The sequence below is a fragment of the Diabrotica virgifera genome, chromosome 6 (assembly GCF_917563875.1).
Source record: "Diabrotica virgifera virgifera chromosome 6, PGI_DIABVI_V3a".
Taxonomy (NCBI): domain Eukaryota; kingdom Metazoa; phylum Arthropoda; class Insecta; order Coleoptera; family Chrysomelidae; genus Diabrotica; species Diabrotica virgifera.
Window position 1 is genome coordinate 193,235,010 of NC_065448.1, and position 16,894 is coordinate 193,251,903.

Genomic DNA, 16,894 nt, shown 5'->3' on the forward strand with positions numbered 1-16,894 from the left:
TGGCGTATGTTTTATTTTTCTCTTTCTCCTAAAAAAGTCAAAACGGTTCTTTTATTTTCATTATAACTTGCTTAATTTTGACTCTATTACCTTGTTTGGAAGCTCCTTTGGTAGGTATTCCGAAGTAATTTGACAAATTTTTGGCAGGAATATTTTATACATTGTATCGTTTTCCCGTTATTTAAGCTTGAATACTTAGATTTGAGTACTCGTCGAAAAAAATACACATTCAATTCCCAATAACTCACTTTTAACTAATATTCGGTTAGTTCTTTATGTGAGGAATGTATTCAATTTTTTATTATCTTCAATTTCGGTAATAAAAACTTTTTAGTAAAAGCTTATAGTTTTTGATTTATACGTAAAAAACCGATTTAAAACATGCATTTTTTTACGAAAAAATAAAATCTTCGGTCTTTAATAACTCAAAAAGTGTTGATTTATTTCAATAACATTACATAACAAATTTTGCTTATAATTTGTCCCTCTATCGACTTATGCTATTATTTTTAATAAAATCATTTTCACCCACGAGAAGGGGTGACATCCACCCCCAGGGTAAAAGCGCAAGTTGGCATCATGTCACCTTTGTTCCTTGAGGTATCCTCTAATTACTCACCAATTTTCATGAAAATCGATGGAGGTTCAACGAAATCGGAGGTGAAAACCTTCAGTGACTGCAGTTAAACGGACGACGAAGAAAGTTACCATGGTGTTTAGGAAAAAGAAGACATTAATATAAGTGAGAAATTCTTATAAAAACAAATTGCTAATCTACGAACCTATTTTCGAATGCAGGCTGAATTTGCACAGTCGATGGCGCAGTATCGCTTAAACCGAGGAGACCAGAACGGCGCATATACTACCTTTCTAAGAAGAAAAAAATGTGCACCTCGATGGATAAACCTCTACATGGGCCACATCCTAATCAAGCCAGCCAGTACCATGTTGACAATATGAAGTCGAACTTTTGGTTGAACGTGTGTGCGGTCTCGTATTATCTTGCTAATAGATAAATTCTGGATTAATATTTTCAGCAAATGAGACATATGGTTCAATAAATATTTCGTTATTTTGTCGCCAAATAACTACTACGTCAGAGCGACCATTTAAAGTTATCCCAGCACAAAAAAAAAAATAACCTCCGCCAAAAGCCTAGGCTTCTTAAATTGTGGAATCCAAAAAGTGCTCGGCTGGTCTTCTCTAGGCTCTAACTCGTCTATCAACATGATTTAAAAAAAGAGTGTGTGTACTTGTGTACGCACGTAAGAAGTTATACTTCTTTGTCGTCATAAAAAACATTTTTTTATATACATCATACAAAATTGATAAAATTTGATATAAGATGGTTATATTTTAGGTTTTAGATCATGCAGAACATTCTATAAAGAATAACTTTTCTTTCGTAAAATTAATAACAAAAGTTACCATAATTGAAATAACAGAAAATAATAATTTCTTTTTAAAATAGAAGGATGTAATTGCATATTAGAAATAGTTCTAATTCCAATTAACTTTTCATAATAACAATGTTCAATATTGTAAAAATAAAGCTACTTTTCTCTTGAGTGAAATTTATATTTTTTGACATACCCTGTACATTACCCATAAAATTTACTATCTGATGGTTGAATCATAGATTCTAGATATTGCAGAACCTTTTATGTAGAGCAACTATTTTTCGTAAAATGAATAATAAAAAAGTTTTCCATATTATGGTTCCAACATACATGACAAAAATATTTTTAAATCAGTAGGCAAGTCAAAAGTGTAAACTTAACCTTAATTTAACAAGAGTTGTAATCGGTTCGCTAAACTCAGACACAACTGGCTAGTGTTTTTAGTAGATATTTTTTTTGTTTTTGGCTAATTTTGCGAAAATTGGCAAAATTATTAACTATTTAGAAATTTTTTTTTTTTGGCAATTTTACAAAATTGGCAAAATTACTTACTAAAATCACTAGCCATTTGTAGTAACACTAGTGGTACTCATTATTTTCTTTTAAAATATCATACAATATATTATTGACAAAAGTATATACAAATCCCGTATAATATCCCTACTTTATAGCATTTTCAATATCTTCCCTAAGTCCAAACGCTGAGTTTCCGATTTTTTTTCAAGGCGTCCAACTTTCTTTGAAGCGAAGCTCAATTGTTCGAATATAAAAAAAACTCCTGTGGTGTTGTCAGTATGAGATGATATGCCAGTCGCTAATGCATCATTGTCCTCTATGTTAACTTTTTGATTTATCTGTTCAGCCTACAAAAAAATTTAATCCAATTTAAATTTTAGATCACAACTACACCTGATATTGAATAACTCCACTTATAATGTTTTTCAACTATTGCTTAAATGACATCTATAAAGGACGACTTTCATTCTGATCTAAAAACTTTTATCCTATCTTATGTACCTAATAGGTCTGGATCTTGCGTATGAAAAAAAAGTTGATTAATAGCAAGCTGAAAATTTGTTAATAGCTTAAGGGTGTCTAGTGGGATAAACTTTGATATATGGGAACACTGTAACAGGGGCAGTTTTAATTGTGAAACAGGTTAAAAATTTGGAACGGTCAGAACACGAAAATGGCAAATTTATTTTGTCCGACAAAACAGGCATAAACTCTCCGAACAGAGATTAAACTCTCATGCAAAAATCAGACTGCTATTTATCACCTGTCATAATTCCTGTCATTTGACATATTTTACATGTTCCACCCATTAAAACGCTAAGTTGGTGATAAATAGCAGTCTGATTTTTGCATCGGAATTTAATCTCTGTTCGGAGAGTTTAAGTCTGTTCTGTCGGACAAAATACATGTGCCGTTTTCGTGGTCTGACCGTTCCAAATTTTTAACCTGTTCCACAGTTAAAACTTCCCCTGTTCCAGTGTTCCCATATATCAATGTTTGTCCGACTAGACACCCTTAAGCTAATAACAAATTTTCAGCTTGCTATTAATCAACTTTATTTTCATACGCGGGATCCAGACCTATAAATAATGTTTAATAAAATAACCTGATTGTAAGTGCAAATTTTGAATCACTCTGTGGAAAAAACTTTGTAACCAAAGTTACCAATACTATTAATTTCTATAATTGATGAATATTTTTATAAAAACATTGTAACATCTATATAATTCACGAGTGAACTAATTTCCACTGATAAAAATAAGGTACCTGATGTTCACAGTGGTTTACATGTTCAAGAAGCATCAACAGCGGAAATCCCTTCATGCATCAAAGGCATTAGATTATTATTAGATACGTCTGCTAAGAAAAAATTCCAAAGAAGAAAAATCTTGGAAAGAAGAGACAAAGAGATCCAAGTGTTTCCAAAATTAATATTTTGAAGAAACTGAGAAACTCTGACCAAGAATACACTAGAAAAACTGTAAAATTAACGTAAATGAGAGAATTGGAGCCTGATGTAACGATAAATGTAACATTAAATGTAAATCGAAATTATCTAAAAAAGAATGACTCAATTCATTTAATAATTTTTGAGCAATAGCTGATCATTTTAAACAGAGTGCATACTTTTATTTATGTAGAGCATACTTATGCAGATATAGTCCGTCCGCTATAACTTTTCACATGCGGTACGATTCATTTTCAATCAAATTAAGTCAAAACATAAATTGAAACGAACGTCGATGTGTATATACATTTTGTATACTATATACTATACTATATACTACACACTTCGGCGTATGTTTCACTTTCTGTTTTAAATTAATTAGATTGAAAATGAATCGTACCACACGGGAAAAGTTATAGCGGACGGCCTATATGTTCTCAAATAATAGAGAAAAGTTAAATGAGTCCACGTGAAACTGGTAAATATGAATATAATTTGCAGTCAGCAGAACACTAACACCAAGTTCGTAAGAAACATTTTTGGATACTTTAAACATAACAGATATATGGTTAACTACGCTATTCAAAAAAAGTGGCATTGCAACTCGACTTAAATCAGAACCATTAATTCTAACAACAATGTGATACATGAAAGCGAAAAGCTGTGGAAAAGTTATAAAATATGGATTAAGCAAATTGTAGCTGGAGCATCACATGAGCTGATGGTTTATTGCATAGAAGGAGACAGTCTATTACCACCGCACAGTACTCAGCTGAGAATATTTTTTAACAAAAATCAAAATATTAAATCTGTTATACTGGAGAGGAGAAGACTGTTTTTAAAATTGTTCAAATCACTCAAAAACTTGTAATTTCTATACAAATTTGTCAACATTCTTCATTATTTATTTTTTAGTTGTTATATCCACTTGAGAAAGCATAAGATAAATGTGTTTATTGGATTTACTCACTCTCAATTTACTTCTCCTTTTCCAATCTCCCCATTCTTTCAACATAATGTTAACTACGCACTTTTTTGAGGCATTTTGATTGCGTACCATTTCCTGTGACGGAACTTGATCAGGATGATTTTCGTCCTCTAAATAAGCAGGTTCATCTAAAATTAATAGATTTATGTAAAATATTGTTATGTGAATGTATGAGATAGCCACTTCACACGATGCAACTAATTGCGCAATTTCTTACAGCAATAGAAATTGCATCGTGTCACACGAGAATTTAACAGAAAAGCTGCAATCACTTGCAGCAACTTCTCGCTACAAGAAGTTGCAGCTAAATAGAATATGTTCATGCAATTTTTTTCTGCAATTTGGTTATATCTTTAGCAACTTTTAAGGCTACACTGTTTATTTTGACATTCTGTCAGCCTAAATTTCAAACTAAACAATTTTTAAGGAAACTATAGGAACTTTTTACCAATCTCACGCTTCACAGATAACGTTATTCTGGTGGATAACTTTAATTATACAACAAAAGGATTAAAGAAACTATTTTCTGTTTTTATTTCTTTTGTAACAACTTGTTTCCTTTTGTAAATGAATAATGTATTATAGGTAATACTTGCATTAGGTATTAATTGATTTTGTTATATATATAATACATATTATAATTTTCTCAATAATCTATCATTTTTAATCGAATATCTGATAACTCTACTCAAAAAATCACATTTAATTTATAAAAACAACATAACCTAAACTTTATGGTAGGTCAAACTTTCTGTCTATTTCATTTCAGTTTATGCAATTACTTGCACCCTGTAATCATTTTATTGCAGAAAGCTAGTTGCAACCTATTGCAGAAGTTCTTGCCGCAAAAACTTGTGCAATAAATTTCGCAATCACTTGGATCGTGCAAAGTGGCGTATATCGCATCATAACAATATTTGATCAACTATTTTTAAAACACTTACCAGTGTAAGATTCTTTAGCTTTGAATAAGCGAGATTGTAGATCGTCCCGGTTGATTGTTGTTATTCATAGTTCTTTACGCCTTCGAGCTAATAGGTTTTTTATCAGTAATTTTGTGGAACTCATTAGTTACAGTTTGATGGGCTTTCACATTGGCATGCAACAATCATCTTTTCTATGTTAATAAGTCCAAAAATATAATATGAAAACTATTTAAAAAGGCAGTATAACCATTAACTAACTTTTTTTTTGTTGTTTCTCTTCCTACAAATTTTAAAACGCAACAAAGATACACCATACATAACCAAACCACAGTTTCACAGCTGTGATACAGCTGCCATATTGGATAATTTTTGTCATGTCATTTGAACATCCAATCAGAGCAAAGTTGTAATGCGACTGCGCCGGGATCAAAGGTTTTAATCCTATTAAAATTCACCCTCATAATGTCCGTAAAGAAGTATAACTTCAAAAATCTCATTAGTAACGAGCGATCCAATTCATGTATTTTTCTGCAATCAAGCGTCTGGCTCTACTATGTACAGGGGTCAAAGGAGCTACTCTAACTGGCCTTCTTGCAATCAACTCATGTACCTGAAGCCGATTACATCTAGTTTGAATATTTTCTCTTATACCCGTGCCCATAGTTGTAAAAGTCGATACCCTCTAGCTGTAGTCACCCTTACACGATAGTTATAAGGTTGTCTTCTAATAACTCTATAAATATAAATTTGATTCCAAAATGTTATCAAGTTTTATTTTTTACTGTGTATTGTAAATAATTTACATCAAATTAAGTGTGTCCTTTTCCGTTTTGATCAGTGTATATTGCTATATTGTGATGTTAAACCTCTAGAAATTAAAATTCGATGCTATTTAGTTATTATACAATTATTAACTATTATTTTTTATGTTAAATTTATTTTTTTTTTTGCAGAAATTAATAATATTTGAATCAGTCAAAGAAGTCCCCGAAAAATATATAGCTTTATTAGATGAGGCTATTGGAATAGTAGAAAAATTTCTAACCCAAAACGAATGGATAGCTGGCGACCAAATGACCATCGCTGATCTTAGCTGTGTTACCAACGTTACAACTTTTTCATACTTTATTCCAATCACAGAAGAAAGGTTTCCAAAAATATCAGCATGGATCAAAAGATTTGAGGATGTGCCCCATTTTAAAGAAATTAACGAAGGAGTTAACGATTATATTAATGTTATTGAAGCAGCCATGAATCGTGATTAGTGATATTAAAAACGATAACATTCTTTTTCTAAATGTGTATCTGCACCAAAGCAACTTACTTCAACTTTTGTGTTTTACAATGTTGAAGTAGGTTGAATTAAGTTTCACATTTTTGTAACAAAGTATCTATACCCAAGCAACTTTGTTGTTCCAATGTTGGAGTTTGTTGCACGTATTTGCGGCTAGATGTATCATCATGTATCCACTGAAGCAACAGTTGTTTATAATGAGCGACGAAAGAGGCACCTGCTCCGGATTTCTTCATAGCCTTGTATTTTTTCCTTTCTCCGTAGAACTGGGCTCACAAATTTGTTATTTTTGGTTTTGCCTCTTCTATAATTTCACAGTTTAGACTGCTACAAATATTGTACCTGGCATCATATTTACCTTCTCTGCATTTATAATTTTTGTCAGTTGCATTCCAAAGATATATATATCCTGTTTATAATTATCTCTTAAAATAATACAGGCTTCTACAGTCCCTTTTAACACCATTTTATTAACCAAATTCAGAAAACAAAACAAACAGTTCGAAACTTATGTTAACATTTGTAGCTGTTGCGCTATGTTGCAAGATTTTCTTTTATCTTTACCGCCGAAGATGGAAACACGCAACAGACTCCAACTGCGACATAAACATACTGCTTCACAACAACAGCCAACTTTTATGTTGTTATCGCAGTAAGTTGCGGTATGTTGCTTTGGTGGAGACAAAACTTAAGAATATATTAAGTGTTTATCTCAGTGATTCAAAAACAAAATAATTTTCCATAGCATGTGAGCACATACAGTTGTTCCAACAGATCTTAGTACAAACGTAATTATTGATTTGCAAAAAATTTAAATCAAAACATTAAGTGTAACGTTTATCTTCATTCATACGTCTACCGTTTGAAAGATGCAAATCTCACTGTCAATTTTGAGAAATGCTAGTTTTGCAGATCTTCATTGCAATTTCTTGGATTTGTAGTAGATAATCAAGGGTTAAGAACTGATCCTGGTAAGGTCCAGTCTATTTTGGAATATCATGTACCCACAAATACAACCCAGATACGTAGGTTGATTGGCTGAATTGGTTATTACCGTAGGTTTTTAAACAATTTTGCTACTATTTGCAGTCCCATTTCTGACTTATTGAAAGGCAGAAAGAAAGGTCAACCCATTACTTGGACTCCTGAAGCTGATGAAACTTTCCATAAAATTAAACAGGTTCTTACAACAGCTCCTGTTCTTGCAAGTCCTGATTTTTCCAAGCATTTCTATCTTGCTTGTGATGCAAGTGACACTGGTGTGTGTGGTGTTTAATTTCAAAAGGATGATGAATTAGAACATCCTATTGCTTACTTCAGCAAAACTTTAACTAGAGCTTAGCGAAAGTACACAACTACTGAGAAAGAATTGTTAGCAATTTTGCTTTCAATTGAAAAATTTAGATGCTATATTGATGGTAGTGATAACTTTACTGTGATTACAGATCACGAGATCACTCATCATTGCAGTGGTTATACAGCATGAAGAATCCTTCTCCTAGAATTGCTAGATGGATAATGAAACTGTCTTGTCACAAATTTATTGTAGTAGCTGATTCACTTTCAAGAATTCCTGAAGCATCTCTGTTGAATCAAGTTTCTCTGTTGAATTTGTCTGATTTAAAAACAGATGCTTGGTATCTTGGTAAAAGTTACAGATAATAGTGATTTATATCCTGCCTTTAAGGTTCAAGATAATGTTCTTTACAAACATGTTTTTTCTAAATTTAAATTTTCTGATTCTACTCCAGAATGGAAAATTTTTGTTCCTGCTCCACATAAGAAGGAAATAATTTTGCATATGTATCATGATGATCCTACAGCTGCTCATTTAGGTGTCTTTAAAACCCTTTCTAGGATTTCAGAACTTTATTACTGGCCTAAAATGAGACCTTTTGTTGTGAACTATGTTCATAAATAATATCGTGATATTAATTTTCCTTTTCAATTTTTATTTGCTGATTTACTTAGTCCGTATCCTACATCTAAAAGTGTAAATCGCTTTCTTTTAGTTGTTGTTGACTGATTTACAAAGTTTATGTTTGTACATCCTTTGGCTAATGCTACCGGGATAATAACCATAGAAATGGCTGTTATCCCGGTAAAATGGCTGTTATCCCGGTAGACGTATCTTATAAAGTTATTTTATTGAAATCTATTTTTTCACTATTGCGGAGATTAATGGACTCAACATTAAAGCTTGAACATCATACCGGCTATTACTAATATAAAGATAAATATAGAAATGTAATAAATAAATAAAAAAAACAAAAATTAAAACAGTCATCTCGAAAATAAACAAATAAGTTTCCATTCGACAGGACAATAGCCAGATTCATGTAGTTTACTGATATTATTATATAGGTTGAAACATATTATTTGTCACATTAGTTTAAAAATAAATAATTACCCGCAGTAATAAAAAAAGAAGGCAACAGTTAGTAGTTATAACAATTATGAATTTTGCCATACTGGTTTCTGTGAGTAAAAAAAGAGACCTAGTATAAAAAGTATTTAGTAAAGAATGTCACCATGTGTAAAGATCTGTTGGAACAACTATACCTACACACGGCATATGAATACAATGTATAGAATGTAGGATTTTGAAGTGTTCATTATTATGTATTATTTTTAATATGAATTAAAAATTACAAAATACAGGTTTATGTAAAAATGTGCAATATTATTTTTAGCTTTTATCACCTTTCTATGAAAAATTAGCAAATGGCAGTAAAAAGATATTAACGCAAAAGCTTAAATGTAGAATGAGTAGGTATATAGGTGTATTTAAACATTACACGTTGATGATAAAAAATACCGGGAAGTCATTCATAATAACTGTGAATTTAACTGTTATGGTGTTTAACAGAAATCTTTAATTAAAATTGAACAAATACATGATTACAAATTTAATTTTACGAGTTTTAATGAATTCTTAAAACATTAGGTAAATCTTAGAAACTGGTTAAATTAATCAGCTGCTTCCAGATTTAGCCATACGGCTATCAATCTCTCTAAGGGGAAAATTTACTTATTAAAACGTTTTTATATACTTTACTTGGTATTTGTCACTATCTCCACAAATTTTGTAATCCATTTTAAACATAGTTCAATGTTTCCTAGGCACCTGAAATTTTCAGAATAGCTCAGAACTAGCTAACCATGCAATATTTAATTGCTATTATATTGATACATCGATTTTTTTTATTTCAAACTATTTTAAAATGTGACTAATGCAATGACATTTAAATAAGTACCATTTTAAACTACGTTAACGAATCGATACGTGGTAGCTCATTGGCAGAGCGGTAGACTGAAGATCGACAGGTACTGAGTTCAAACCCCGTCTGTTACGTATCTTTTTTTAATTTTTTTATTAAATGGTTAAAGGTTAGTATAATTAAAATTCATATTTTATAAGTTAATTATTTTATATAAGTATTATAATATATACCATTTTAAATATTTTCTTTAATTTACATGAGCTTAAATCTGCTAGAGAAATAATTATGCCGCTAAAAAAGTCGATTACAAAATTCTTTTTTCTATTCTCATACTATAATATTATCAATTATTATGATTTCACTACCTGTATCATAATGAACTTCATTATGATACAGTTTTAGCCAACAGAACCGCGATATAGCATTCGCGATGAAGGTGGCATACACGCAGTGACCAATGCGAGTCAAATACATACGCTTTGACAGTTCTCAATATATAAACAAACTGACAAACTACTTAATTTATTTGCGTTACAAAATTAATAAATTTGAATATATTTTTTGTTGTGAATGATTATAAAAAAAATTGTGTACGACTTGCATTTAATTATCATTATGAAGCTCTTACTCGCCGCTACTCGCTTCATAATGCCCATCATTAAATGCTCGTTGCATAATATGGTGCGAAAACGCACCATATTTTGTAGAATTGTTTTTTGACAGTTCGTTATTTTTTTTAATCTTTGTATTTTTTAAGCAACCAGAAGACATAAGTTTAACTAAATTTAATTTTGTTTAATTTCCAAACTCATGTTTTCATCACAAAAATATTTTCTAAATGCCCGACATTTTCAGTCCTTCGACACAACTTTATTTTTTCTGTAGTAATTTTATTGGCATACACACTTTTGTGGTCAAATAAATTAAAACATTATTTTTTTAACCTGTTTGTACATCAATTGTTATAAAATTTAAAAAAAAAAACTTTTTCTGAGTCATCAAATCTCGTGTTTGAAAATAATGGTTCGATAACGAACCATTGGTGGAAGTCGACTTATAATCCTGTCTGATCAGGAATTTCAAGGTGACGCACAGGCAGTAATTTGTTGGGATATTTTTATGTGTAAAATTTGTAAAAGCCCGTATCCACTATGCTTGCGCTCTGAGCTCCTGCAATTGCTCCACATAGTGGATACGTTTGCCGCTCCCGGACTGTGCAATTGTGCGCACTCTGCCTTGGCGCTCCAATCTGTGGCGGTTTATATGTAAGGGGGCGCATACCCTATCGATTGGAGCAGTTGCAGGCAGCGCGGAGCGCAAGAGGTTGCGCTCGACGGTCCAAGAGGTTTGTGAACTTAGTGGATGGTTGGCGCTCCTGGACCGTGCAACAGTGCCCGCTCCTCCCGGCGGTCCAATAGGTGGCGGTTTATATGTAGAGGAGCGCATGCCGTATCGATGGGTCCAGTTGCATGGAGCGCGGAGCGCAAGAGGTTTGTGAACATAGTGGCGCTCCCGGATCGTGCAACAATGCGCGCTCCGCCTTGGTGGTCCAATATTACGAACATAGTGCGTACTTATCCTTAGAAAGACGGGTATTCTGGTATTAAGTTTTGTTATAATCTAGGGCTGAAGGGAGGGGGCTACATAAGGCAGGTGGTGTAGTGTTGTAGACAATATGTCGATTTGTCGAATTTATGCAACTGGCATAGTGAGAGATACAGGATTAAAAAGTGTAAACTGGAAACATCTAAAATAATTTCTAAAAAAGATAGAGGGCCGTTCGACTTCGTTTTTGACAAATAAGCTGAATCAGGTGTGGGCAATGTTCTAACCATACTAAGGTTCCAAAACGAACCATTTTGTTGTTGTGACACCTGCTATTATCAAAGTGTAAAACAATTTTTTACGATTGTTTAAATTTTTATTTTACTCTAGTTAATCAAATATGTTACATATTATTGCAGTATTTCTTTGCTTGGCGGTTAATGGGTTAACTAGTATGAGATTCGGTCTATTCTGTGCCACTCGTTGGTCTGTGAGCACAGTGCAATCCCGGTATAATAGCTTGTAGTTGTCGTTTTCAAGCAGGCACATGTTGATAGTAAGGGAGATGGTCGGTCTGAAAATTCCAAATTTTCTAGTTAGTTCTTGGTGAAGATTCGTTCCTAGTGAGTCATGGCAAACGGCTGGCAGCCCCCGGTAAGATGTTGGATGGTTTCTTGGACTTGACATCCATAGTGGTATTATTGTCGACACATTCTTGCTTGATCTCATTGAGATACCGCCCATGCAGAGGTTTACGTATCCAAGTTCGCATTTTTCTTGTTTAGATAGGTGGTTTATGCACATTCCTTGTTACCTCTGTTTAAGCGGTGTTATGTCATCTACTGCGCAGATTACGAGATGTAAAGTCGATGTCTTGTCTGTGTCTAAAAATAAATTCTTAATTAAGCAACTTGCTTATCCAATAATTGTTCACCTATGTCCATGAGTCCTCTTTCCCCTAGATACCGCGGTAATGTTGTTCTCTCTACTGCACTGCGTGTATGATGCATTTGCGAGAAGTGGTCTTACTTTCCGCTGAAGACTTTCTATATTAGTCCAGAGAGTCACTGCGCATCCGCTAGGAAAAATATTCCGATTCGGATTTTTTGCACAATCTTACTCAAAAAGGACACCTTTTAACAAATTTGCATGTTTCTAGGACCAAAAGTTGGTCAAAAATTTTTTAAACGTTTTTTTTTTGTTTTTTTCCCGTGTGTTTTCCCCGCACTCGACTGCTTGCCCGAACTCTGTTATCGCGTCGTTAGGGTAAACGGCAGTCTCGTGCGTGAAAGTATCACTTTCCGCACTAGTTATGAAAATAACCTAAAGAACACCTTCCAGCTTAAAATATTAAAAAAGGAGTTTTGTAACCATTATGGAAAGCTTAACTTCCTAAACTGTAAGCTTAAGGTAACATATGACTCTTTACTTCATTCTATAGGCTTTGATAACCTGAGTAACTTTTTGAATGATGTTCAGGACAGATTGGACAATGTAACCTTTATTAAATTCAATACACTCAAATCTAAACTTGATAAACTCATTCGTAATAAATATATTTCACTAAGTCAAAATAACAGGAACAATACCAAATTTTCCAATTTTTCTTTCCACCCAAGACTTAAAAATCTCTCTTCAGTTGTCTTTAATAAAAATGAACTTGATTTACTAAATCTAGGACTCAAATACTCCATTCCAAGAAAGGTTTCTGAAAAAGACCTTCAGAGTCTCTCCATTGAGCTAGATATCATTATTCAAAATCTTTCTGTTCCGTTAAATCAAAAACCTCTATTCGTAATTCCTGCTTCATAACTATCAATAAATTCAAAAACAAAAATATTTCATCTTCTACATCTTCCAACACTTCTAATCACATCATCCCACTGAACACATCTGGTAACTTGTCCTTCAATTTACCCTCTACTTCTCAAAACTCTTTGCACAACTCATCTTTCCCTCAATTCTCTGACAACAAACGGAACATTCATCTTCAGACCCTTAGTTCAATCAAAAACAAAATCAAAACACACAATCTAATCATCAGCAAAGCCGACAAGGGTAATTGCTTAGTAATCCTAGATAAAACGTTATATAATGACAAAGTCATTACTTTTCTTTCTAAAAATAACTTCATTCCACTAACAGACGATCCTTCAAAAAAGTTCATTAATAAACTTAAAGACAACCTGAAACCCTTTGCAGAATTTTTTTCAGAACAGTTTGCTCCCTACTATAAAATACCAAGCAATCCTTTGACACCCAGACTGTATGGTTTACCTAAGATACATAAAGAGGGCATCCCCATCCGTCCAGTTGTTAGTTTCATAAACACACCAGTATCTATCTTATCAAAATTCATATTAAATCTCATTAACAACTTGACGAATTTCACCCCTCGCTTCTCAGTCAAAAACACCAACCAACTAGTCAACAATCTCCATCAAATAAACCTTCGTCCCAACATTACTATGCTTTCACTTGATGTTAGCAACCTTTTCACTTCTGTCCCTAAACATGCAACTATTAATCTGGTACATTCTCTTTTAAGAGCCAACTCTATTACTACGTCTACTACTAATTCCATCATCCAATTACTATAATTTTGTCTAGCTCAAGACTTCTTTGTATTTATAATAAATTTTATAATTTTATAGACAACCGGATGGCCTAGCCATGGGTAGTTGTTTATCCCCTCTCTTAGCTGGTATTTTCATGGATCATTTAGAATCCACTCATATCATGAAAAATCCGGAAATACTCCATTGGTTTAGATATGTAGATGTTATTTTGCTTTTCATTTCCGGTAATTCTAATTCAGCTGACCTATTCCTTTCTAAAGTCAATCAAATCCACCCAAACATCAAGTTCACCATGGAACTAGAATCTTCCCAATCAATTAACTTTCTTGATCTCACTATTACCAGATTAGACGACCATTTCCATTTCAGTATCTATAGGAAACCAACACAGACTGATCATGTCATACCTTTATCTTCTAATCACCTTATGTCACATAAATATGCAACTTTCCATAGTTATATCCATAGACTTGAAACTATTCCTTTATCACCATCAAACTATGATAAAGAACTTAATATTCTTCGTCAAATAGCGTTTAACAACGGGTACGATCCTAATCTTATCTACAAACTTATTCAAAAGAGACACCTCAGAGTCTTGAGAGAGACTGCTTTCCCTAGAGACTTGACCTTCAAACCCTCATATGCTTCCTTACCATATCTTCATGAACGTCTTTTTGGAGACATTAGATATATTTTTAAAAGAGCAGTTGATAATACTCACATTTCTTTCAAAGTACCTACCCAACAATCTAGGACAGTGTCTTACCAATGCCAAAGACCCAATCAACTACATGGATCGTAGTGGTGTGTATAGATTACAATGTTCTGATTGTGACGCTACATATATAGGTAGGACCTGTAGATCCCTATCTTCACGCTCCTTAGAGCACACCAAAAGAGAAAACACTTCTACTTTCTCACATCTTGTACAAAACAATCATACACTTAATATCCCAGAAGACGTCTCGTTACTACATAATATTTCACAAAAAAACTTCCTAAAATTGGACCTGTATGAAGACTTAGGAATAGTTAAAGATAAGCAGAGAAGTCCTAATTGTGTCAATCGCCATGTGTCATTTAACCGAGATTTTCAACCTCTACACCGTCAACTTTTTTCATAAACCACATCAGATACAATTTTCTCTTCTTTGCTTCACCATTCATGATTACCACTTACATCTATTTCACTCCCAATTGTCGATAAGCAACATCTTACTTTCTAATACATCCAACTCTCTAATATTCATTTGTACCTACTTCATCCTCCTACATTCTCATTATTTCACACCAGTTTTGCTTTTCCAAAATTTAGCTCCTACATCACATATACAACCACATCCATCAGAATTGAGTCTCATTCCAGCCAACCTGTCTTCTTAGTCTTATCTCATAGCTTATAGATTAGATAACTCTCATATCATAACAACACACTCCACACCTTCCATGGTCCAATATCACAACATACTCTGTCAGACTTTTCATACCTTCCAACTCTCCCCCATATTTTACGATCACTTCATTTATAACCAATTTGATGTAAGGTCTCTGATGGACTCAGTTTCGTCAAGCCACTCTAGTCTCATTTTCAATCAGATAAATACAAAACAGTATTTCTATAATTATCATATCACTTTTCTATCATTATGCAATTTATGTTTGGTCGACTACCAAGCAAGTTATCAGTCATTAAACAATTATCATTTAATCAATACTCTTAAAATCGTACACATATGTACACATTTCACATTACATACTATTTTGTGCTCTTAGACGTCTACACGTATAAGGCCTTTACCATTATTTGTCTAATTGTATTGATAATTTCATACCACCAATACAACACCTATTGGTGTTGTTGAATGCATAACTTCCTGTAACGTAAAGATTTTATTTTTATTTTCATATTTGAATACTTAATTAATGGATTATTTCAAGGAAATTTTTCATCTTTTGCGAACATCTTTAATTTTAATATACATATATATATATATATATATATATATATATATATATATATATATATATATATATATATTGCATTTGCGTCCCTCGTGGCTTCTGTATAGTTTTGACTCTTCGTGACTTCCGATCAATATACAGCGTGTATATTAACAAGAATGATTCCATACAGTTAGCGCTCACTTTGGCATCCGTTATACTGGCAACGATGTACTATGGTATCAAGTAAAATATTTAACCTTGGGCGTGTTTACGTGAGAACTTAGTTGAAGAACCCAGACAAATTCTATTTATAACTTTTGCCAACTAGGTGGTTTGCTCGGATATACGATAAGGATTTGCTGTAAATTCTTTGTTTCCGTTTTTATACTCTTAAATCAGGTTAGAAAAATTTATTTCTTGGGTGTAGTTATGAATAATGTATTTTCTAGACTTTAAAATTTTCTATTTTATTTTGATGGAAGAAGATTATGCATTTCGGAAGATTTCGATGGAATAAGTTATAATGTAATATACCTAACAATACCACTATAAACCCTTGACAAATGTTTTTTTTAGTTAATAATTGTTTGATGAGCCTTTCGATAGGTTAGGTTAGGTTTATTCTTAAATTTTATTTTGATAAATAATCGGTATTGTTTCTATCTCTCTCTCTCTTTCTCTCTCTCCCTCTCTCTCTCTCCCTGTAATACCTTCCCTTATTATGAAGTATTGGGCGCTCTTGCGTTTCTTTGCCAAAGATCAAAGATGACTGATTCGCAGGATTAGCGCATCCTTTTCTGTTTTATTCTTTCGAAATTTGCTATACAAGTATTTTCCATTGCTCTCTGTTTCTCGCTCTCTGTTTGACTTCTCTCCATCTCAACGCCAATTCTTTCATGATCTCTTGTTACAGTTCTTCTCCAGCAATTAATATTTTGATTTTGGTTAATTCTGATATATCGCGTGTGTTCCAGATTTTCCTTAGGCTACGGCTCCACGGGCTGGAAATTGACGCTAGCAGTAGCCGC

The 16,894-nt window shown here is 32.9% G+C and overlaps 1 protein-coding gene across 2 annotated transcripts in view; it reads left to right on the top strand.

The window, feature by feature from the left end:
- LOC126886607 (glutathione S-transferase 1-like) overlaps positions 1-9,245 on the top strand; it is a 60,622-nt gene extending 51,377 nt beyond the window's left edge. For both annotated transcript variants that reach the window (XM_050653560.1, XM_050653561.1), the window contains exon 3: positions 6,231-9,245. In XM_050653560.1, coding sequence (XP_050509517.1) covers positions 6,231-6,542 — 312 coding nt within the window. In that variant the 3' untranslated portion in view covers positions 6,543-9,245. The remainder of the gene's footprint in view (positions 1-6,230) is intronic.
- Positions 9,246-16,894: the final 7,649 nt, after the last annotated feature.